Raw genomic sequence first — 26523 nt, forward strand, 5'->3', positions numbered from 1 at the left:
TCCTCAAAGCCTACTCATCAGCCACGTTGAACATTTCATCATCCTTGAATCTGGTTATAGCTCTGTCTTTCACATTTTCTATCTAGAATACTCTTACCCACACACTGCCTTATCCAAAAACATCTTCACCTAGTACACTCTTCTTCATCCTTCAAGACATGCACAAATTAGAGCACTTTGATGTTCTTTCTGCCTGCCCAGTGTTCTGGGCACTCTGTTCACACCTTTTAATGCCCCTTGAGCCACACTATGGACACATATGTCTCTCCTATGCTGGAAGCCCCTTGGAGCCAAAGACCATTTGAGTAATCACAGAGCCTAACACAGAGACTTCCCAATAGAAAGCACCACAAAAAATATTTTCGGGATATTACAACTTAGAAAGATTGAGCAATTTTAAATATAAAAAGCAAAGAACAGCAAATATTTGTTGAAGAATTGAAGACCAAGAGGAAAAAGCTTCTGAGGAGAGTCAAGGAATCAATTCCCTGTTATTCTTACACTGGCTGACCAATTCGTAGATAGGATATAAGGGAGCTGCAAAGAAGGTGCAACTGGCAAGGTAAGGTTTAATTAATCAAGAATAGCTTTTGATTCAACAAAAACTGGCTGCATTGTCTTCCAGAAGATCCCACGATGAGATGGTGGTGACCCCAGTGATCCCTAGAAAGCATTGTACTCCATAGAGCTGCAACAGAAAACTAGAAATTCCATCTCAGCCTCAGAGACTGAGGGGGACTGAAAAGATAGCTTTACCTTCTAAGAGATAATTACTAATTAATAAATTAATTAAATCTATTGCCTTCAAAATGTATAGAACTGATTACCTTCAGCTACATCTGTTCCAAGCAGCATATTAAAAAAATATATCCAACTTATTTCTTTGCATGTGAGTTTATTTTCAGTGTGACATAAAGTCATAAACATTTCTATCACACGATGGTTTTGCATGAGCCAAGGTTAAAATTTTTCTCCTTTTGATGTACGTTAAACATAGCTTATAATATACATCCTAATGTGTATCATATAATAATTTTGCTTTTCCATTCTATGTTATCTTATGGAGGCAGCAGTTTTTGCCAGTGGTCATAGCCAGAAATTAGGACATGGGTGAGTCATTTAAGCTTTCTCCTGAACTTCACTTATAAAATGATGACACTTTTTAGTTGACTCACAAATACTCCTAAGAGCCCACAGAGTTCTTTGAAGGTGGTATTATTTTTTATTGCAACACTTACTCCATGAATAAATGCTAGAGTCATCATAAAGCAGTGATCCCTGCAAGCTGTCATTTCATGCCACCTTTGCTACTCATCTTAATAAACACTATCATATCTTGGTAATGAACACTTCCATCTCAGTTTCACAGGGTATTGCTGATATATTTATAAGTAATTCACTGTAGCATATTTCTTGAAGTTATGATTTATATTTAAAGCAATATTACAACTTAGCAAGGACTCAGAGGCAAAAATTAATTATATAAAATAAAAATAATTTTAGTAAACAGCTTAAAACATTAATTGATAAACTTTGCCTCTCCTTTGTAGTCCCTTGTGCTAGATATTTTTGGAAATGTGTGATTGATTGAAACTCTCAGAATATCAGCTTTGGGAAGATGCTCATATTATATAAAAATATTTAATTGGTAACAGTCTTATAAAGAAGTAAATGTTTTAAAAGGAGAGTAGATGTCACTGATGGATGTGGGCAAAGACAACATAAAACTGTTGAGATCAAGAACACTATTCAGTGCCCGGAAACACATTACAATATCCTAGATCTGCATAGCACTTTAGAGTTTACAGCATCCATCAGTCTTTTATCTCTTTTAAGCACATGAAGTGTTGGGAGATGCAGGAAGCAAGTTTAGTTGACATAATCTCTGCCCTTTGGAGAAAGAAACCCAAAACTTATTGAAAACCATGATTTTATTTTTCTCACATTGATATCAGTGTTTTTTCCCTTTGTTTATGAACTGAATTTTATTCACAAAGCTTTATTTCAACATTCCCACGAACATGACAAGTAAATTATTTGGTAACGCATAAGCAGATAATCATGGGAAAAACATAGGACAATTTGATACCACTAAAATATTTCATTTATACACATACCTTCACTCCTCAAGGAGAGAATGACCAACAATGTCATCAAAATTAGCAAATTTATTTGTGTTAATGTAACCTTACTTACCTAATGGTTGGTGTGTTCCCTAGGGTATCATACAGATGATCTTTCCTGAATGCTGTGTCACAGAAGAGTTTGGATGATCAAACTGCACTCTTACCTGGAGTAGACTAACCTTGGCTAAATCATAAGATAACCCTGGCAGGCAGAGAGAGAGAATTTGTCACCTTTAAGTGTTTTTCTACATAATATTGTATAATGATAACAACAACATTAATGTTTCCCAAAGACTCTACATGTAACAGAGTACCTTCCTTGAACTGGTAACCTGTTGCTTATCGTCTACTATAGCTAGACTATTTTCAGTCTAACTTTATCCCTAACCCTCCTATGTGAAATGGATCCCTGTGGCAGGCATTACTCAGAATCACCAAGATTCCTAGAAAGTACGATCTAGAATCTTGGTGATTCCTAGAAACATAAACATAGCCCTTAAAGTTAGGCAATGACCATGTGACTTTCCTTGACAAGAGAAATGTGAGAAGTGACCTGTATCACTTCTGGATGAAAGCACTTGAGGTTTGGTGTGCAGTTCTCCACATCCTTCCTCTGCCATGGTGCTCATGGAAATGTCACAGGAATGAAGGTGGCTAGAACAATGAGTCACTGTGATAGCAGCACTGGAAATTTTGCATGAGAAGGAAATTTACTTTTGTTGTACTAAGCCACTGATATTTTGATGGCATTTGTTACAGCAGCATAATTTAGCCTACCCTGACTGATACAATCTCTCAGTAGCTCAGTCACCATTTATGTAGTATCCCACAACTGCATATGTGACTGTTACACCAGTAGGTAGTATATACATATACATGAGTTGGCTCCAGTCACTGTTGAGAGCAATGTCTCAAATAAATACCTAGGAGCAGCAGGAAGGTAGTTGGGATAAATCACACTGGGTTCCACACCATTGCCAGGTCCCTGGATTAGCACTGAGGGCTCCCCACTGCAAATAACCACCTTGATTTATCACCAAGGAGGTATCAGTTTTATGGGAGGAGAAAGGGGTTTAATTTAGAACACACTAAAATCTAGTGGGTAGCCACATTGACCAATGGAATAGAATAGAGAACACAGAAATAAAGCAACATATTTATAGCCAACTGATCTTTGACAAAGCTGACAAGAACTTACACTGGGAAAGGTCACCCTCTTAAATTAATGGTGCTGAGAAAATTGGATAGCCACATGCAGAAGAGTGAAACTGGACCCCCTATCTCTCAACATATACAAAAATAAACTAAAAATGGATTAAAAACTTGAAGGTAAGATACCAAATTACAAAAATACTAGAAGAAAATTAGGGAAAACTCCCCTAGACATTGGTCTAGGTAAAGAATTTATAACTAAGACCTCAATAACACAGACAACAGAAACAAAAATAGACAAATGTAATTTAATTAAGCTAAAAAAATTCTGCACAGCAAAAGAAATAACAAAATGAAAAGACAACCTGTTGAATGAGAGAAAATATCTGCCAAATATTCATTTAACAGGGACTAATATCTAGAATACATAAGGAACTCAAACAACTCAACAGGAAAAAACAACCCGTTAAAAAGTGGGCAAAGGACATCAGTAGAACTTTCTCAAAAGAAGACTACAAATAGCCAACAGGCTTACGGAAAAAATGTCCAACATTGTTAATAATCAAAGAAACTCATATCAAAACCACAATGAGATATCATCCATCATACCCCAGCCAGAATGGCAATTATTAAAGAGACAAAAAAATAACAAATGTTGGCTGGTATGTGCAGAAGAGAACTCTTTAATACACTGTTAGTGGGAATATAAAGTTGTATAGCCACTGTATAAAACAGCATGGCAATTTCTCAAGAAAACTATAAATAGGATTACCATCTGATCCAGCAATCCTGCTATTGGGCATCTACCCAAAGGAAAATACATCAATATATCAGAGATACCTGAACTGCCATGTTTATTGCAGCACTATTCACAATTTCAAAGATAGGGAATCAACATAAGTATCTATCAACAGATGAAAAGATAAAGAAAATGTAGTGTATATACAGAATGGAATATGATTCTTCCCTAAAAAAGAATGAAATTGTGTATTTGCAGCAAATGGATGAAACTGGAGATTATCATAAGTGAAATAAGCCAGGCACAAAATGATGTAATATGTTCTCACATATTGTGGGAGCTAAGAAATCTGAACACATGGAAGTAGAGAGTGGAAATACAGACAAAGAAACTGAGTAGGGTGAGTGTAGTGAGGGGGAGGAGGATGAAGAGAAGGAGGTTAAAGTGTACAAACATAGAGTAAGAGAGAAAGAGTACATTTAATGTGTGATAGGGAATAAGATGACTATGCTTAAAAATATATATACATATTATACTCAGGTGATGGACACTGTAAATACCCTGACTTGGTCACTATCCATTATATACCTGGGAAAATCTTTCGGGTACCCCATACATTTACACAAATAAAAATATAGTTCAAGTGGAAAAATAAATAAAATTTTAAAAGCTCGTGAAAATGAAAATTCCCAGCAACTAAGGGAAAGGCAGAAATAAGGCTTGCAAATGGGTTAAGAATGTGGGTACGGATTCAGAAGTAATCCGCTCATACTTGAAAGATGAACATAAGACACACATAAAATGTCTAAAGAAAATGGCATAGTGGGGAAAAAGGCAAGAAATTAGTCTGAGGAAACACTCATATTTGGAGGACAGAGAGAGAAGGAGAAGTAAGGAAGGAAGATATGAGAACTATGATGACAACAGCCATTCATTTTGAGAGCTAAGAATACCATATCTTCATTAATAAATTCATTTAAATTTAAATTTCAAGGTTTTTAACTGAGGATAAAAAATGTACTAAACCTTAACAATCCATGTACTGTCTCAGATATTAAAATAGATTACCCATGTGACAAGCAGCTGGACATTATCTGTAATAGAAAGCAAAATGATTTTTTAATTGAATGTCTCAGAACTAATTTATCATGATTTAAAGGAGAAGCAGAACTTTTTGAACACATACGATCTGTTCCACATTAGAGTCATTTATTTATTCATCAAACTTATCCTATACATCTGGCACATGCTAGGCACCACAGGGCACAGTCCTTGTTCTTGGGCAGGCTACCTCACCCTTGTGCCCATTTCACACATTGCTCCCCCTGCAGCCATGCTGCACTTGGTGCCAGCTTTCCCCCTGCAAGGATGACCTCTACAGTGACTTAGCTAGCATTTTCTGAACCCTAGGTATGTGTGCCAGGCACAACACTAAGTGCCTTATATGGACTTTCTCACTTAATCTTCAAGACAACCCTATGAGGTGGAAATTAGTATCATCCCTATTTTACAGTATGTGAGGCTTAAATGTTGAGAAACTTGCCTAAGATCATATAGCTTGCAAGTGGTGTAGTCAGGACTCAAAATAGGCTGGCTAATGCCAAAGCGGTGATCAACACCTCTCTACTGAAAGTGTGGTCCTCAAACTAGCAGCAATGCCATTAACTGGGAGTTTGCTAGAAATGCAGAATCTCAGGCCTAACTCTAGACACGCTCAAATTTGGCTTCAACAATATCCCCAGGTGATCCCTCTTAAACTTTGAGAAGCACTGTGCTAAATCACTCCACTACGAAGACTTGGCTTTAATGAACGCTGGGGGAGACATGGACAATCTTTCCCCTGAGTAGCAATGTGTAGGCCACAGGAGGGAAGGTATATAATGTGTTTTCCAAGAGCTAACAGAAGGATTCAGACAAATCCTTGCTGTTTCAAACACTAGAGATCACTGCGATCAGCACCGGTCGGGACCACTTCCAAAAGCAGCAGATCTTGAGCTGGGTCTTGAAGCCAGAACATTTTCTCATTTCATTAAAAATAGCTGCTGTTCCAAATGGACACGCGCCCACATCAGTAGACTTCTGGAGTTCGCTTCTCCAGCCTGCACTCTCATTTTCCAAATAGAACCCAAATATCAACAGCATCAACAAGCAGATTTGAAACCCCCCAAAAACACGCTATTATTAAATTGTTAATTGTATTAGAATTGCCTAGTTTAATTAATAATATTCATGAAAAAACTAGTTTGCCCCTTATCATCAATCGTGCTCCAGGTAGGAGTACAAACACTTGGTGTAAAAAGCAGATGCACCCCAGTTGGTGTGCAAGCCCCCATTTGCAGGTAATTAATTCACAGTGTGGCGGCGCCTTTTCAAGCCCCCTCTGCAAGCCGCGCCGGCCTCCTTCCTCTCGAGCGGGGTCAAACCACTTAGTTTATTTCACCCGCTGGCACTTTCTTCCCTGTCACGAATTCAGCCTGGCTTCCTTTGGCCTGAGACAGGGTCTTCAGGCGGGTCGGCTCGGACCTGCCCAGTGGGGCGCCCACCTGCACCCGCACCCGCTGCCGCGGGAAGGGGCGGCGCTGGCCGGGCTCTCTCGGGTGGACTCGCGGAGCGGCGGCGGCGGCGGTGGCAGACTGCGAGTCACGTGCGACAGAGGAGGCGGAGCGCGGCGGCCGGGTGGGTGGAGAAAACAAAGCCCCCAGCTGTCAGCAGAGGAAGGAGGCGACAGCGCCGGAGCAGGTGAGTCAAGTGCATTTAAAGCGGTACCGCCCTGGCGTACCCCGACACCCCCTGCACTGAAGCAGTCCCTCCCAGGCCAGGGGCTGGCTGCGCCTCCTCCTGCCGCTGAGGTCTGCAGCCCGCGGGGCTCGGAGCAAGCGGAACCGGGGGTCCAGAGTCTAGCAAGAAGTTGTGCAAGGGTCGGCTAGGCGGTCTCCGGGTGTGCACCCCGCCGCTCTCCCGCGGGCCACATCTCTGGTTCGGTGCCCCAGCTCTGTGCACCCCAGGAAAGGGGAGGGAGGGAGTTGGGGCTGCCACGCTGGCAGAAGCGAAGTGGACTGGTTCTGAGGGGTGAGGCTGGGGCTGTCCAGGGTAGGAAGACGGCGTTGGTGAAGGAGGGGGGCTCGCGATTGCGCGACCGCGGCGCACGACCCTCCAGGCTCTAGTTGGGGCGCCGGCACTGAGAGAGCTGGGGGCGCTGGCAGGGGCTGCGCGCTTGGGGGCAGATCAGGAAGTGCAGCGCGCGGGCGCTCGCCCGCTTGGGAGCATCCCCTGGACCCCGGGCACTTCCCCTTCGGCAGCCACCACTCTCCCACTCCGACGCCGGCCACCATCCGCGCTCCCGGGACTCAGGAGCCGGGTGGGTGCAAAAGGAAGCGGGTTGTTATTCTGCGCCCAAGCATCTCTTCTGCAGGGAGCCCCGGGAGCGCAGGGCGAGGGCTACTCAGCGACTTCGCACTCGGCTTAGTGGGAAATTCTTCGGTCTACCCTTAGAAGGGCTGTGCGGAAGCCAGAAATCCCACAAAGAGCCGGGAGAGGGGTGGACGCGGAAAGCCGTCCCCTCTGAACCTGGGGCGCTCGATAAAGCTGACTTTCAGACCCCAAAAGGGCTAGTGGGTTTAGTCACTCCTCCAGTGACTTCGTCAATCCAGTGCCAAGGGCAGAGCCGTAACCTCGGAGAAGGGGCGCTGCAGCCATTTGATCAGGAGAAGCCTTTGTCTTAACCCCCAAGCCCCTCCTGCTAGTCCTCGCTGGGTCAGTAGCGCTGGGAGTAATTAATATTACGAACATTAGCCTTTCCTTCACCTCCGCACCAGCCAACACTGCTGTCCCCTCCCTGAGTGTCTTCTCTATCACTTGTTCACATCTCCTTTTCCAAAAAAAAGAAGAACAAAGGGAAAATAGTGTAGACCCGCTAGGCAGGAAGAGGTCACTAAAAATACTATCGTGCTGTCAATGTAGAATGAAGGGTTAAGCGCTCAAACCCGCGCCCGCGAGCACCGAAACGGAAGAACTTCCTTGATTAGCATAGTATCGACCCTGGGGCCGCGCTGCGAGGCGGAGGTTCGGTCCCAGCTGGGGTAAAGTGTGCAGACCGGTTGCGATTGTGGTCAGACGCAGCACCTACTTCTAATCTGAGGACCCGCAATTTACACCTTTGCTGAATAGGACACTGTGGAATGAAACAGAACAGAGATCAAAAGGTAATCTGAAGAATGGCAACATTTCCCTGCTTCTCCTGAACTCTAAATTTGGCCAAATTTTTATCAAGCAAAAAGGGGTATGGGTCTTGGTTAGCCAGTGTCCCCTCTGGAAATGAAATGCTTCCTTACTTTGCTTTCGTTCTTTTCTGCCAAACTGATTAAAGACATCAGTTAGGGGTAAGATAAGAGGTCCGGGAGCTCACCGAGTGATTGGTAGATAAGCTTAACTGGTAAATTTTCCTTGCGTGGGTAGAGCTATGCTTCTTCAAAGCACTGGTTCTCAAATTTTGCTGCATAGTGGAATCATCAGGGGAGCTTTGAGAACTCCTGATGTCCTGATCACATCCCAAACTATTTAAATCAGGTTGTTTGGGAGTGAGAAATAGGCACAGTATTTAAAAGCAAAAACAACTCCTGGTAACTTCATTGTGCAGCCAAGTTGGGGAAACTCTATAGCAAAGGAAGAGTTCAGCGGCCAGCAGCAGCAGGCATTGCAAGACAAGATGCCACTTTAACTACTTGGGTGGATGAGAGAAAAGACGCTGAAACTGGAGTGCCGATGACTAACACCCTGGGGCGGGGAACTGTCATCTAGCAGCCTAGCTGGTGGTGACACCTACCACATCATTTTTCCCTTCCCTGGCTAGGGTCTGATTGGAAAAATCGAAGCTTACTTCAATGCCTGGTTTCTGCACTGTTGTTAAGGGAGACGGATAGAAACTTCCATTCCTGTGATGACTCATGTGTAGCAGTCAGTAGGGAAACCCAGCAGAAACATACTCCAGCAGCCTGGTGAGTCAGCAGGCTGCACAGCGATCCCAGTGAATAGGAAGTAATTACAGCGAGTAGTTTGTTGACACGCACAAACTGCACTCCTTTGAAAGCACATTTAATATCTGATCAGGATCTACTTGCTTGCAGGAGCCACTCCCTTTGTAGCACACCATTCTGCCTGTTTCATATAATGCTCTCTTCTGTTAGAAGGGGAAACACAAAGCTAACTAGACATCCTGTAACTTTCTTGGTGGGAAGCATGTAAAAAAAAAAACTGTTGGGAAAGTGTAAACTGGTTTGGGTTATTTCAGTTATGTGAAGCAGAAAGGATGAATATGTAACACATAAATTTTGCATACAAAAAAGTCAAATACTACTTGATTATACATCCAGGAGTGAATTAAGTGATCTATTTAAATAGAAATGGTTACACTTAACATTTTACATAAAACCTCATGTTGGCTATTAACCAAAGGTTTCTTGCCTTTAAAACTGTCATCCCAAAAGGATTACTCCAGGATAACCTGTTATCTCTGGTTCTCTGTATCTTTAACAGGTTATCTTAGAGTCATCAAAAAACAAACTTTCTTTTTCTTCTTTCAGTTTTAATACCTCTTCACTATTTTTAATGTCACTATCACTCTCTGCACTGTTGTCTAAATGCTTTTTTCCCCTTCCTCAATTTCTTTTCTTTTCTTTTTCTTTCTTTCTTTCTTTCTTTCTTTTTTTTTTTTTTTTTTTGAGACAGAGTCTCACTCTGTTGCCCAGGCTGGCACGATTTCGGCTCACTGCAACCTCCGCCTCCAGGTTCAAGCGATTCTCCTGCCTCAGCCTCCTGAGTAGCTGGGATTACAGGCACACATCATCATGCCCAGCTAATTTTTGTATTTTTATAGAGATGGGGTTTCACCATGTTGGCCAGGCCGGTCTTGAACTCCTGACCTGAGGTGATCCACCCGCCTCGGCCTCCCAAACTGCTGGGATTACAGGAGTGAGCCACCGCACCAGCCCTCAATTTCTTTAAGGAGGAAAAACAGTGTCTTGCACACAGCAAGCATTCAATATTTTTGGCCGTTGAACTTTATCTGAACCTCTCTTAGAGCATCTATTGTAGCCTGCTTGGTATTCTATTTTCTCATAGGGGCCTCAGTGTCTGTAGCCCCCAAAGCAGGGGCACAGACTCTGTTAGTTATTGATACTGCTTGTTCGTACTGAAGAGTATCAAAAGATGGGGAGAACATTGAAAACCAAAGCATCCTGAGTACATTCAGTTTGCTGTTTTCCAAGACAGACATTCCAGATATATAGAAGCCAAAGTCCTGTTACAATTCTTACTTGCTATGATAGCTTATTTGTTCACTTACATTTCATACCCAACAATTTAGCATTTTGAGCATAACTAATAATTGTTATCACATTTAACCACACTCTGATGGGCCAAAAAAATCACTTCACAAAATTTCACTCTCTACCCATTATTATGAAAAACCACATATGAATTTATTGAGCTAGGAGAAACATTGTAGAATAGATTAATAGTTAAATAGCTTTTATTTTCACCTGTGTATTGCCCATTAAAATAGCATAAGTACATTTAAATAGCCACCATATTAAAAGTAAGAAGTTGGATGTATTTTGTGATAAGTACAACCAAAACTAAATGTTAATAAGAATTTCCAAAGACCAAAATGATATAAATGCATTCATTCTCACTTCTTTGTAGCTTAGAAAAAGAACTGGGGAGGCACTTCTGAAATGTTAACACCTTTTTGGGAGGCGTAAGAGATAAAGTAGTTTAGAAAAATAGAATTAACTTTGGGAGGCCGAGGCGAGTGAATCACCTGAGGTCAGGAGTTCAAGACCAGCCTGGCCAAACATGGTGAAATCCCATCTCCACTAAAAATATGAAAATTAGCCAGCCAAGGTGGCACACACCTGTAGTCCCAGCTACTCGGGAGGCTGAGGTGAGAGGATCGCTTGAATCTGGGGAGGCAACAGAAGTTGCAGTGATCTAAGATTTCACCACTGCACTCCAGCCTGGGGGACAGAGAGGGAGATGCCATCTTAAAAAAAAAAAAAAAAGACTAATCGGATTACTCCATATTAATCAGAAACTATTTCTCAGAGTATGATATATACCTAGCTCTGTAATATTTACAAGTAGCTAAAAGGGGTAGAGTAGAAGAAAGTGTGTCATCTCTATTTTATAAGCTCTAAAGTGTTTGAGAACAGATGAGAATCACCCAGTCTTATTACCTTAAATTTATATAGCCCTTTGGTCTTACTAACATATCAGGGCTTAATCATAATTGGGTAAATGGTATTCCCAGGTGCCAAATTACACAAGTGAATCCAATAAGTTAGGTGATCCTGGCAATGCCAAGGCATTGACTCCTGGATTATTGACTCCTTTTCCAGTGTTTATTGCATCATACAGGTTTTCATGTAGTCTTGCCTGGAGGCTTTGGCTACACAAGACTAGTTTGAATTAACTCCTTTCTCCTTAAAAAGTAGAAACTACTCATATACATCATTCTCTCAGTGACTTTGTTTATTTTTTTTTAATTTTTTTTTTTTTTTTTTTTTTTTTTTTTTTGAGACGGAGTCTCACTCTGTCTCCCAGGCTGGAGTGCAGTGGCGCCATCTCGGCTCACTGCAAGCTTCGCCTCCCAGGTTCACTCCATTCTCCTGCCTCAGCCTCCCGAGTAGCTGGGACTACAGCCCCCCGCCATCACACCTGGCTAATTTTATGTATTTTTAGTAGAGACCGGGTTTCAACGTGTTAGCCAGGATGATCTCGATCTCCTGACCTCGTAATCCGCCCACCTCGGCCTCCCAGAGTGCTGGGATTACAGGCGTGAGTCACTGCGCCCGGCCAACTTTATTCTTAAATAATTAACCTTTGGAATTAACCAACCCCAAACATGTTGAGCCATCTTTAGCTTTTCATCTAGGTAACCAAAATAATAAGTTCTTCAAGTCTTTTTCCAAGTCATAGAAGCATAAACTTCACTACAGACCCTTAGAGATTAGTTCCACCACCCACAGAAATCTTAAATGCCTAGTGCTTCTTCACTAAGGAGTCCTCCAACTTACGCTTGACTGTCTCCCTCAAAGCACATTCCCATCTCTCCTTGCAGCATTCACCTATTGGAGGCCACGACGAATAAATCCAACTCTACATAATTCACCCGCAACCATCTTAAACATTGAAAGAGAATTTATACTCTTTAATCTGAGATAAGAAAAAGTCTGGCTTTGGTATTTCAAATCTCTTAATTTCACAAAATTTTTGTTCCAAATATGCAAGATTTGAGAAGTATCCAAAATTATATTTCTTAAACCAGAGCTTTATAGAATAGAATTAATTGGTAAATTTGCTTCCAATAAACCTAATCTGGTAATCTATCACTTCTAAAATCACTGGCAAACTTCATACAATTACATTAAGCTGTGTTGAGATAAAACTCACGACTTCATCTGTTTCTAGAATCAGCAAACTATAACCCATTGCTTGTTTTGTATGACCTTGAAGCCAAGAGTGGTTTTTATATTTTTTTACTCATGGAAAAATATCCAAAGGAGAAAATACTTGAGGACACTTGAAAATTACATGAAATTCAAATTTCTGTGTCCAAAATAAAGTTTTATTGGACTGCAGCCATACTTGTTTGTTTACATCTTGTCTATGGCTGTGGCAGCATGGAATTGTTGAACCAAAGACTGTATGCCCACAAAACCTAAAATATTTACAGCAAAACTACTGCAGACCTCTGATTTACCCCAGTTTAACATACTTCAAATTTTAAATAAAAATTTGTTCACTTAAAGCCTTAGTCTTTTTTGTTTTTGTTTTTGTTTCCCTTAGAAAAGGTTAAGAAAAAATGTAGTTACCAACCATAGGTCAACTAATCACTAAAAATAAAAGATAGTTTATTTTCATATTCTTCTTGTGTATGTACTTTGTGAAAAGCAGTATATTTCTAAATATATGAATTTTAGTGATATGGTCAACTGTAAAACTTCTGAATCCAAACAAGCCCAAATAGTGCAATACTAACTAGTAATCGTTTCCAGAGCTCTAGAAAATGTGAAAACATGTCCTTAAGAGCAATCCTAGTGTGAACACTTGCCTTAACTCTTTAGTCAATGTTTTTCCAACCTGTGAGGGCCTTCCTATGCTTATTTTAGTATATGAAGACATAATTTGGAAATTTATTCAGATTTAGAAACTTTTTATTCACTGTCACTTCAAACACTTAACATGATGTGGAAACCTGCTGTTTTTGGAAATAGCCCTACTATTTTATTTCTTTTCATTTAATTTCATTTATTTTATTTTGAGACAGAGTCTCATTCTGTCACCCAGGCTAGAGTGCAATGGTACTGTCTTGGCTCACTGCAACCTCCACCTCCCAGGTTCAAGTGATTCTCATGCCTCAGCCTCCCAAGTAGCTGGGATTACAGGCACACGCCACCATATCCGGCTAATTTTTATGTTTTTGGTAGAGATGAGGTTTCACCATGTTGGCCAGGTTGGTCTCAAACTCCTGACTTCAAGTGATCCACCCGCCTCAGCCCCCTTAAGTGCTGGGATTACAGGCATAAACCACAGTGTCTGGCCTGGAAATAGCACTCCTTTTCTAAAACATGCATTTAATGTAAATTGCTTGCTACTTGTAATGGCAAGGATCACTAAATACTAAAAGGATATACACGGTTACTAACACTGCTAAAGCTGACATTATGCTGTGGACAATTTTGTTTAAAATTTCCAAATTCAAAAGTAGACCAGATTATAATCCAGAAATTCAAAATTCATCTTAAATTATTTCCAGTCTGCTCAAAGCTGGGAAGATTACCATTAAGATTCTAGAAAGGATATTTGAAAATAATAACTACATTGATGGGAACTAGTCTCAATTTTTTATTGTAAGTGTTGCTTGTCATAAAACTTCCTTCAGCTAAAAGAACTTCTTCCTTTTGATGAATTGTTAATGCCACAGAATGGGAGTTTGCTATGAGTTTCATTTAGACAATAGAGCAACTTTAAGAGTTATATATAACTGGTGTTCTCTTCACCCCTTCCAGAATGAGCTGCAATTTATAGACTGAAAAGACAAAGGGATTCCTTTTTCACCAAATCAAAAAACACATTATAATTAATGTAAGATTTGAGGTACCTAACATCAGCTAAATTATTTCTAAAAGCAAAAACTTGTAATTGTATTTAATCCCATCCTAACACCAGTGATAGTAATGGCATGTTAGGTCACTAACTTCCACGTTAACCCCTAGTGCTTCTGATGGGGGAAAGGAGGAAAGGGATGGCTGGAGATTGATGTATAACTCGCATGCTGACTGGGTAAGGAACCAATCCAAGTAAAATTAACTGCCCTCCTTTATCATAATCTACATTCACATTTTAATAATATATTATTTAATATATTACATACTATATATAATAATATATTAATATATAGTTATATATTATATTACATAATTATATAATATATAAAAATATAAATATATAATATATTTTATATGTTATATAACATATAAAATATATAATATATAAAATATATTATATAATATATAAAATAAAATATATTATTAAAATATATAATATAATATATAAATATTATATATTATATTATATATAAATATTATATATTATATTATATATAAATATTATATATTATATTATATATAAATATATACAAATATATTTTATAATATATAAATATATAAAAATAATATATAAATATAATATATAAAATATATATAATAAAAATAAAATATATTATATATTATATAATACAAAATATATTATATAATATATAATATATAATATATTATATATAATATATTTCATATAATATATAATATATTATATATTATATAATATATTTCATATAATATATAATATATTATATATTATATAATATATTTCATATTATATATTATATAATATATTTCATATAATATATTATATAATATATAATATATTATAAATATAATATATAATATATAATATATTATAAATATAATATATAAACTATAAACTATAATATATAACATATGATATATTATAATAATATATAACATATGATATATTATAATAATATATAACATATGATATATTATAATAATATATAACATATGATATATTATAATAATATATAACATATGATATATTATAATAATATATAACATATGATATATTATATAATATATAACATATGATATATTATATAATATATAACATATGATATATTATATAATATATAAATATATATTATATAATATGTGATATATAAATATATATTATATAATATGTAATATATAAATATATATTATATATGTAATATATAATATATATTATATATCTGTTTAATACCTTGTTGAAATAATCCTTAATAAGCTGTCTCTTTTAACCCCCTAGAAGAGAGGTAAAGTATCTTCCAGGTATGAAATATATAGCCTATTCTATACATGTAGCACTAATAGTTCTCTCCAAATTAATTTCTAAAATTAGAAAATAGTTAGGCTTACTATATTTTTACTAGAGCAGGGACTTCATAATTATCAATTGCTTAAACAGAGGCAAAACATCCAAAAGTCTTCTGCTAACAGGCAAACCTTGGTCCCAACTTATTATAAACATCATGGCAGGAATGACTATCGGTATTTGAAGTAGGTAGGAGGTAGGTAAATACACAAGAAAAGGTACCTAGAAATGAGTAGATTCCTTTGTTTTGCTGAAGTACCTGAAACTATTTACTGCACATCATACATAAAAATGAAATGAGAGGATTAGCTTGCTCCTTTAAAAGCTGGTAAAGGCTTTCAAAAACTGGTAAGAGATGACAGGGCCTGAAACCACCTTGTACGTTCCTTCCTTCTTTCAAAGATCATCTTAAATCTGATCAATTTAACAACATTTGATATTAAGAAGAAAAACCTTTCATGATTCTTACCAAGAAACTACTATCTTAGCTTTCCCACTGAGCAGCTTCAGCTCTCCATAAAGTGGAAAAAAAGAGAGACCTTACAAGAAAGACCTTGCTGGTTTTGCTCCACCTGGTTCTTCCCGGGAAAGACGCTATTGATATAAGTAAGGCTCTTCGGTAGTTTCACTTCCAGCTTGCCCTCTATTGTGATTTTTTTAAAAGTGTGGTCTCCTGGGCACAGATCCCCTAAAAGGAGCTTCCACAAATTAGCAGCAGTAATAACCAAGTGTGTGATGTAGTATTGGCAAATCCAGAAGCAATTCCCTCTGCAGTTGAAATGTTTAGGCAACTTGGTCAGTGGGTCTGTTAATTCTCCATCCCAGCACCTGACCTTCAGCACTTCAAGATAAATTTGGAGGTATGCTTTTCTCTAGAGTTGCCAGGTAAAATGCAGGATAACCAGTTAAATTTGATTTTAGATAAGATTTGTTTTGGTGTATCTGGATTTGAATTAACGGAGCATTTCATTTTTCTGTTATTTGGTTTTTAATTTTTATTTTTGCTAAATTCAGCAATCCTACTTTTATGATACAATAGATTTCAAAATGACTAGCTTTCCTGGTCTGTAAAAGATCTGAGGTTATATTTATGAGATAATGAATTAAAAATGTCTTAGCTGCCTTCACTTACTAAAGGAAAAAAAGCCATTAACTGAAGTTTTTTTGCACAATTTACTAGATTGAGAGGAAATAAAAAGTAAAACAAGAACTAGAAAATTAGCAATGTTTTTAATTTTGTAAGATATTTTAAAGTACTTTCTATTCTTTCACCAATTTTTTAATAGAATAAATACTTCAATAGGTATATTGTTAGTTCAAGTAGGGCTAACATGAGAAATCCATCAACGATGTCAACAGTATGTTCCTAATCAAAGTGAGATTCCAAGTGATTGCGATGATGCCTTGCTACCTAGATGAGGCATCAGCATCACCTAGGAGTGTCTTAAAATGCAGAATTTGAGACTCCATTCCAGACTTCCCCAATCACAATCTTCACCTTAACAAATGAACACAGGTGAATCATATGCGTGTTGAAGTTTGAGAAGCCCTGAACTAGAGGATTCACTTTTTCCACACATTAAATTGGTATTTTTGTTTAATACCTTGTTGAATAATCCTTAATAAGCTGTCTCTTTTAACCCCCTAGAAGATAGATAAAATATCTTCCAGGTATGAAATCATTGTATTTCCATTTTATTCATATAAAATTCCTAAATGGCCATTTATAATGTTATGAATCAATGTAAAAAAATATTTTTTTTTGAGACAGGGTCTCTCTCTGTTGCCCAGGCTGGAGTGCAGTGGTACAATCACCATTCACTGCAGCCTCCACCTCCCAGGCTCAAGTGATCCTCCCACCTCAGCCTCTTGAGTAGCTGGGACTATAGCTGCATGCTGCCATGCCCAGCTAATTTTTGTATTCTTTGTAGAGACGGGGTTTCACCATGTTGCCCAGGCTGGTCTCGAACTCCTGAGAACAAACAATCCACCCACCTCGGCCTCCCAAAATGTTGAGATTACAGGCATGAGCCACTGCACCTGGCCTATAAGTCAAGTTTTTCAAAGACCTCATGGAATAAATGAACAGCCTAATATATAATTCTGGATTTTCCTTGATTAACCTGTAAATTAGGTGGATCACAATTCCTGGCACTCAGATCACCAGCAAATCTCTTTTGTTTTTCATTTTATTATAGTAACTTACAGAACAGTATTTATATACCAATACCACATATTCATATACTTGTATCCCCAGATTCCTCTGAAACTGGACAAAAGGAGATCCAGTTGGGTCTATGGGAGATTCCAAACTATTCTTGTGAAATTTAAAGTTTTTAAAAGTAACAAAAAGAGTCCATAGATAATTCTTTTTGAGTTCTAAAACCTCACTTCTTTATGCCTGCTTTCCTGTCTTTTAGAAATTATAGTATTGTATCATAGAATGAATTCTGAAATTGGAGCAAGAATGCCAAGTAGCTTGAGTTTTAAAACTGGTTCTGCTGCTAACTGGGTGACTTTAGAGATGTTATTAACATCCTTCATCAACATCCTTCAAATTGAGTTTTTTCATCTGTCACATAGAGAAAGTGAAGTCTGACAAGAGTTACAAGATCAGATAACATCTGTGTACATCTTTATGACTGTAGGACTTACAGTGATGCCCTAAGACTTGTTTAATGATCTGCTTCATATAGAGCTGCAGTTGACTATTATAGGATGTGGTTTCCTGCAACATGCCTGATTTTGAAGAAGGGTGATCTACACACTGGGAATGAAGCCACAGAGCATGTATGTTACATGTAGCTGCTGGCTATATATGTCCACGTCAGCCACACACTCCCTTCTGCTCCTCAGAACCTTAAATTTCTCCTCATGGCTGGGGAACAGTGATGTGCTCCAGGGCTGCAAGCAATGGATTCCTCAGCAGACATTGCTCTGTGAAATCAAAAGGCAGGTTTTCTTTTCTTTTGTTTTTTTCTTCTAGAATTCTGTATAATCTTGCCTGCACTCTCTCTCAGGAAATGATTATTACCACATTATTACATAATTATGATTAGTTATTAAGTAGCTTTTTATCTTATCCAATCATACAACCCCAAATTGGAAGAGCCTGCACGGTTATTTTCTTAAAACATCCCAGGGCAGAATTTCCACCACTAGCACTCAAAGGAGAAATCTATTTATCCTTTTGTTGTTTTAATAAACATAAGTTCATTAGTGAGAGCCCAAACCAAAAAAGGAAGGAGGGGAGTGGGAGCAAGTACTCCTAATGTTAACCACCCTCATGCAACTATTACAAAAACTATTTTTATTATTGTGTAAAGTTCTTGTCTGTATTTACATTCAACAATGTCTTACATAAAATGTTCCCTTAGCATTTTTAACGTTCCCTTTATCCAGCTTAATGTCTCTAGCTTTGGGGTCTTTGCCTGTGCCTTCTCTCGCTCTTCTATCCTGGATGTCTTAGTTGATTCAAGCTTGGACTTTGTCTTATCTCAGGTTCTTGGTATGCAAAATGTGTGGTTCACCTGTGTGTGGTGGCTCATGCCTATAATGCCAGCATTTTGGGAGGCTCAGGCAAGAGGATTTATTGAGGTTAGAAGTTCAAGACCAGCCTGGGCAACATAGTGAGACCCTATGTTTACCAAAAAATTTTGAAAAAATTGCCAGGCGTGGTGCCGTACTTATAGTTCCAGATGCTTGGAAGGCTGAGGCAGGAGGATCACTTGAACCTGGGAGTTCAAGGCAGCAGGGAGCTATGATCACGCTACTGCACTACAGCTTGGGAAGCAGAGTGAGACATTCCCTCTCTCTCTGTCTTTTTTTTTTTAAATTGTGGTCCACTGACCAGTGGCATCAGCATCACCTGGGAGCATCTCATAAATGCAGAACCTCAGGGTCTTCTGCAGACATTCTCATTCAGAATCTGCACTTTAGGAGGATCCCCAGGTAATCTGTTGTTTGGCATTAATATTTGAGAAACATTGATATGGAAAGCCTTTCCTAACCTCCTAACCATGGTCTCCACCCATCTCAATGGGGTGAGTTAGGTGGCCCATATTTGGTTTGCTTTTCATCCCCCCTGCATGGCAATCCATTGAAGATTGCAATAAACTTGCATTCATTTCCACACCCCCAGATTCTAGCACAGTGCTTGACACAAGATTTTAACTTTGGGAATTGTTTCATTTTCCAATACAATGATTTGTAGATGAAGAATTGCAATGAGAATCTTCTTGTGCACTCAGAAAGGGTGCTCACCACCATGGGACTACAGTTTGTTAGAGGGTCTCCTTTCGTTGCAGTCTTTCTTATAAAAAACATGCTTGGTGGGGAATGCTTCTCTGTGAATAACTTCTGGAAGTCCACTGCCAAAAACTTCATTTCTTCTGCTTTGTTAAATACTAGTACCTCTGGGAGGGATGGCATTTGAGGCTTGGTGTGAGGTTTGACCAGTTGGCAGGTTTTGGTAAGGGTTTAGAAGGAACAGAATGCTTATCTGACAGGAGAGGGTAAGGAACACTAGGAAAGATATATGGTGGACTCTTGGAGAATTGATTTCTAACTCTGACAGGTGTTGGGATATTTTTGTCTGGAATCTTAATGTAGGTCATTTTTTTTCATTTAGAAAAACCCACACTTCTTATCCAAAAATCTCAGATGTGACTTTTTTCTCCAATCCTGACTCTCATCTATGATAAATTTCATCTAGTGCTACATTCAGTGTAAACCACTGATGCCCTAGGGAATTTTTTTAGATGTTTGTTTTAAAATTTTGGACAGTCAAAAGCACAGTACTTCTACACTGATGTTTCTAAGTTATATTAAGATTTATCAGGCTGGGCATGGTGACTCATGCCTATAATCCCAACACTTTGGCAGGACAAGGCAGAAGGATCGCTTGAGGCCAGGAAATCAAGGCCAGCCTGGACAATATACTGAGACTCCATCTCTATAAAAAGAAACACACAAAAAATTAAGCAATAACTGAATTATAGGGAGCTTTCGCTGTATTCATGGATCCCTTGGTCTTTTCATTGTGGAAGGAATGTTTTGTGAACTTGGGGACAGATAATCTGATGGGGGGAGGATAAGCTCCTGAGCCTCTGCTTTTTGTTTTTCAACTTCTATTTTAGATTCAGGGGGGCACATGCAGATTTGTTGCAATGGTATATTGCATGATGCTGAGGTTCGGGGTACAACTGAACACATCACCCTGGTAATGAGCATAGTATCCAACAGGTAGTTTTTCAACCCTTGTCCACCTCCTCCTGCCTCTGTCCTCCCCTCTCTTCCTCTTCTCTCTCTCTCCCAATTCCCTTTTGTAGTCCCCAGTGTCCGTTGTTCCCGTCTTTACGTCTATGTGTACCCACTGTTTAGCTCCCACTTCTAAGTGAGAGTGTGCATCATCATTTGGTTTTCTGTTTCTGTATTCGTTCACTGAGCCTGTTTTGAGTAACAGGAGAGACCGAGTAGAGCTTTGGAACCAAGTTGTGCTCAGAAACAAGAAACGTCTGTCCTACAGAACTATTATTTGCCTTATTTGAAAGGAACGAGAGGCTCCTGGTACTGCTTACCCACAGCTCTCACAATTAGCCACACAGACTGCAAGACTAAAAGGAGTATAATTATATTCCAGAATGTGTGGCCTTTTTTCTCCTCTTGGGAGTCTACCGCTATATTATACTTACCCATCACCATGGACACAGCTCCAGGAGAGTTGTGAATTGGAGTTAGGTTCATCTCTTTTGTGGAAGAGTATGTCAGGCTGTCTTTCTGGAATCTCTTATCTGAGTGTCTGTGATGATGCTATTCATGGTAATTTGCCCAGACCTGGGACCTTGGGTGGGGTTTGTTAGGAGTCATCTGGCACCTTTAGAGTATAACTTGTTGAGCAATCTGACGCAGGTAAGCCACGCGGGATAGGTAAAACAATTGTTGTGTTCTGTGCTCTATAATATCAAGTCATATTTTGAGTCATATTTTCCCATGGGGTTTGTGGCCCATCCCAATGGGAAGAGATTTTTAACACTATGTTCTTGTGAGGCCTAGTGGTGTTTTAAGGGTTGCTATTGGAATCTGAAAGCTGTGTGAATTTTTTCATTTTTTATGTTTTGGGTTTTCTTTTAACATTAAAGAATGATTCATAGCCCTGAGCTTTGTTACCACCCAGTTAATAATTTTGTGTCACTTTAGTTGAGTGACTTTTGGACGCTGATTTCTCTAGCTGAAAAATTATGTAAATATTGTTACTAATCATGAGTAGAGGCTCTAGAGATTAAAAAAATTAAAACAGCAAAAGTATTACAGACAAGTAAAATTAGAGAAATGATAAAGTGGAGACAGCAATAGCTACTAAAATATTCAAAAGAAAACATGAAGTAAGACAAAGAATGGTTGTCTCCAACTACCCCTCTTAGTTCAAAGTCTGTGCAATGATCTTCACTCAAAACTTTTGCAAGTTGAGCACATCATTCTTATTGTTCTTTATTATATGAAAAATAAGTTAATTTGAACTGATTGTCAAGGGACCTAGTTCTTGCCCCAGCTGTGCTTAAAGTACAATCTAAGCCAACTCAATTCACTTTTGTGGCCTCCGGTCTCATAATAAAATGAAAGCATCCTACATAACTTTACCCATCCACTCTCCACAAAATATCCCAGTGCTGTGAAAGGTGTTTGTTAATTCATTTTCTTATAATAAAATATAATAGAAAATAGAGTGGGAACTATATTTTTTTCCTTTGGGGGATCCATAAATTACATTTTAAACGTGAGGAAAACATGCAGTTTTGATAGTCCATTAGTACATTGAATTCTTTAAATTGGAATAGGCAGATGCAGTGATAAGTTTAAACATCCATTTAACATATGGAGAATGCCATTATAGCTGTTCAAAATACGAAAGCGGTGTGATTTCCGGCAGATCAGACACATTTTAAAAAGCACCCACTCAGAAAACTTCCTGAGCTCAAGTTTCCCTGTGCATGTGGTTTTTAGTGTTGGGTTGTCTCTCCCTCATAGGCTGACAAATAAAGAGTCCATATATCATATCCCATTAGCGATAAGGGAAGACATGGAAAAAGCAGAACCACTGATCGAGTCCAGGAGTGAGTTGGATTGTGCTGCCTCAAAATACAGGTCAAGACACTAAGGCCTGAATCTGGTGATTTTGTGCTACTGCACAATTACTGGACACTGATTTATTTATAAATGAATGAATGAGTGAGACAGGATCTCACTCTTGCTCAGATTGGATTGCAGTGATACAGACATAGCTCACTGCAGCTTCAAACTCCCGGGCTCAAGTGACCCTCCCAAGTAACTGGCAATATAGGTGTATACCACCATTCCCGCCTTTTTTTTTTTTTTTTTTTTTACTTTTAATAGAGACAAGGTCATGTTTTGTTGCCCAGGGTGGTCTAGATCTCCTCGGCTCAAGGGATTTTCCTGCCTCTGCCTTCCAAAGTGTTGGGATTACAGGCATGAGCCATTGTGCCTGGCCCAGGCACTGATACAGCACCTGCCTGAGGCACTAGATCATGCAAGAACAAGAAGAAAATAGACTTAAAACACAGGGAGTGAACCAACTATAACAACCTTTTCTTTGAGCCTAATCAAAGGGACTTCCCCTTTTTAAGACTGTAGTTGAGTCATGCTTGTGAGTATAGAAAGACCATACATCAACAGTTGTGAACAGAAGTCGGAATCATTTCTTCTCTTATGGCCCTGGCACCTAAAAGTTAATGCCAAATGATGGCCAAAGAGGGGTCTGTGATGAGCAAAGCCTTCTCCTGGCCAGGCCGTGGTGTTACTGTACTCTGGACCAGAGGTACAGCTCCATGACACTTTCTCACTCCTGATGGGAACAAATGAAGCTAGTTGTGTTCTACCCATTTTGAATGTCTGGCATAATCAGAGGGTTGACAGAGAGGGTCTCACAAAATCAGTACATAATTCTTGAAATATATGCCCTTCATTATTTATGCCGAATAACAAATTAAATGAATCATAGTGTTTTAGAGCTGAGAGCAACCTTGGAGATGATCTCATTTAATGTCATTTTATAGATGAAAAACTGAGGCATGGATTTTCTTTCTTTCTTTTTTTTTTTTTTTTTTTACTAAAACCACTAGTAATTGCAAAGTTTTAAACGTTTATAGCACATCATTTGCTTTTGACAGTGCTTTGCAGATCATCTGAGCTGCTTCCTGGCTCTCCAGTACATTGTACTAACTGGGAGGATGGGGAGACATTTGCTGTCCCCATGAGTAATGAAAAAGGAAACCATGTGGGATGGGGAGGGGCAAGAAAGAAGAAAAACAAGCTTCTGTAGGCTCCAAAAAATTTGAAGGAAATAAAGATATTAAGCACTTGTTAGATGAAGTGATAGCTACAAAACACGTAATCTGTACAACAATCTTATGAGCACTATTCAACATTAAGCTAACAGAAGAAGTCTCAGTTGTGGTCAAAAAATAGTTTTGTTTTTTGGCTTCTGCTTTTTTCTTTTTTTTTTTTCTTTTCCTAGGCTGCCAACCTTAGAGAAATGATGGTCAAACTGGGGCTGCCGAGGTCATGTATTACAGAAGAGGCAGCAAAAAAGGCCTTGGCAGGGCCAGAAAGGCCAGAGAAGGTCCTGTTCCAAGGATTTCTTGGGGCCCTTTTCATCGAGGCCACATCCACATGATCCCTGAAGATAGGTATTCCCTCCCATTCTGTTTAAGCTGTTAGTTTTCCCTAGATTTGATTCTATTGTAATATTTTATATCCCTATAATCAGGAGATATTTTCAAATTCAATAATAATAATGATAAATTTAATAAGTATTTTCCATGTACATAGAAATTTATAGTTGCTAAAGAATTTTTATATGTAACAGCAGCTCTTTAAGGAGCTGTACTTTACAGAAAACTGTAAAAACTGGGTCCCAGAGTTTAAGTGGCATGCCCAAAGTCACATAATTGGGAAAACCTCAAACCCAGGGAATGATACCCCAAGTCCCAATGTTCTTTATACCAGGCAGCTTTACAAATGATAGTTGAATTCTCAGGGTAGCCCTCAAAGATCCCTTTAACCCATAAAAGTATTAACTTATACCAGTATCTTAACCTCTAACCAACTCATATTTCCATAGAAACATGCGTAGGGTTTTAAAAACTTAGGTAAATACATTTTCTGGACACATCTCCCTGTAGGTGAGGACTCCTGATATTCTAGCATCAGTGGGCGCTTCTTTTCCCTCAGTTTGAAAATGCAAGTGCACCAAGAGAGGAATGTTATTATAAAGTGTGGGCAATCTCAAAAGTCATTTTGAGCCTGACACTTTTAGGCAGAATAATGGTCCCAGTACGGTATACAGTTGTGGAATCAAGTAATGCAAAGTTTTTAAGTTTTTTAGCTCATTGTTTGCTATTCACAGAATTTGGCAGGACATCCAAGCATCTTCCTATCTCTCAAGCACACTGGATATATGTGTGGCAGCTTCATCTGATCCAATTGCCTACACAAGAAAATAACAGTGGCTTCACTGAGGGTGCTCATGTAACAAGATCCAGAGACAGCCATTTGAGTCAGCAGAGGAAAAAATAACAAATTTTTGTTAAAACACTCTCTAATGCATTTGCACAAACTAGTTAATCAATTAAATACATATCTTCAAAAGGGGAGAACTTCCCTAAGAACCTGGAACTCTGGGTGAGTATGTTACCACTGGGGGCTAGGAATAAATGAAGGAAGGAGGAGCAAGAAAAAAGTGGTGTGCACCAAGGATGGACTTCACATCCTTAGTTTTGCTTGTTTGGTGGTAAGGTCTAAGCTATATGTTTGTGTCCATTGTTTGGTAGTAAGGTCTAAGCTATACATTAGTTTATCTCAGTTGGGATCATGTGAGTGAATGGCTCCTTTACCAAGCGCATGTTAATCTGTCACCATAGCAGATTCTAGAAAGAGCCTGAAGCACAGAGAGTGTGTGTGTGTGCCTTGCAACTCAAGGTGTGGTCTTTAGACCAACAGCATCCCCTAGAAGATTTTAGAAAGGCGGATTCTCACACCCCTCAACCGCTAGACGTACTGAATCATAACCTGCATTGTAACAAAATTCCCAGGTGATTCATAAAGTCAGGAAAGCGCTGTCACAGATGAACCTGATAGTTAAAATGCTTGTTTTCCTCTAATTTTCAGAATGAGAAAAACAAATGATCTTCAAACTCTATATGCTCCCTAAGAAAACAGCAGTCAGGAATTTTTCCACCCCTGCTGTCAATATCATTGCCTTCACAGCCCTGTGATATGATTATTTTGTGTTTATTACCTCAAAGGTCCTCAACCTTTTTGGCACCAGGGACCAGTTTTGTGGAAGACAATTTTTCCATAGACTAGGGGTAGGGTGGAGGATGAGGGATGGTTTCAGGATGAAACTGTTCCACCTCAGATCATCAAGCATTAGATTCCCATAAGCAGCGGGCAACCTAGATCCCTCATGTGCACGGTTCACAATAGTGTTCGCGCTCCTATGAGAATCTAATGCTGCAGCTGATCTGACAGGAGGCAGAGCTTAGATGGTTACCCAACTAGACTTAAGTCCTGTATGGCTGTTCTGTGTCTTGTTCACCCTTAGAATCCCAGCACCCAACATGGTACCTGGAATCTAATAGGTGTGTATGGTGGTACTCCAGAGTCCCAGCTTCAAAGTACAACAAACATGGGTTGGAAGCCTCAGTTCATGCATCTATGAGATGGGATAAAGAATAACACCTCTTATAGGGTTATTGGGAGGAGTAAATGAGCTGATGCACCAGAGCCCCTGGTGTACTGTAGCTACTCATAAGTGGCTAATATGTTGAACAAACGAAAGAATAGAAACCTTGTATATGAAGTCTTCAGAGGTCTGAAATGTGGTGCCCTGTTGCTTCAAATATATGAAATTGAATTTAAAAACAATATGCAAAGGAAGCCTGATAAACATAAGAAAACGGTAGAATAGATCCATGAGAAAAGCCTGTGATTTGGAATCAC

The 26523-nt window shown here is 38.8% G+C and overlaps 1 protein-coding gene across 2 annotated transcripts in view; it reads left to right on the top strand.

Annotated features, from left to right (window-relative positions):
• The first annotated feature begins 6608 nt into the window (after positions 1-6608).
• MAPRE2 (microtubule associated protein RP/EB family member 2) overlaps positions 6609-26523 on the top strand; it is a 166134-nt gene continuing 146219 nt past the window's right edge. Inside the window, exon 1 of one of the 2 annotated variants that reach the window (XM_014342303.5) lies at positions 6609-6756. Coding sequence is in view for 1 of the 2 variants with exons in the window: in XM_057300479.1 (XP_057156462.1) it covers positions 8196-8219 (24 nt within the window). In the remaining variant the exon portion in view is untranslated. Of the gene's footprint in view, positions 6757-8044; positions 8220-26523 lie in introns of those variants that run through there. The other variant, XM_057300479.1, reaches the window with a different exon arrangement.

This window comes from Pan paniscus, chromosome 17 (assembly GCF_029289425.2).
Source record: "Pan paniscus chromosome 17, NHGRI_mPanPan1-v2.0_pri, whole genome shotgun sequence".
In the NCBI taxonomy this organism is placed as follows: Eukaryota; Metazoa; Chordata; class Mammalia; order Primates; family Hominidae; genus Pan; species Pan paniscus.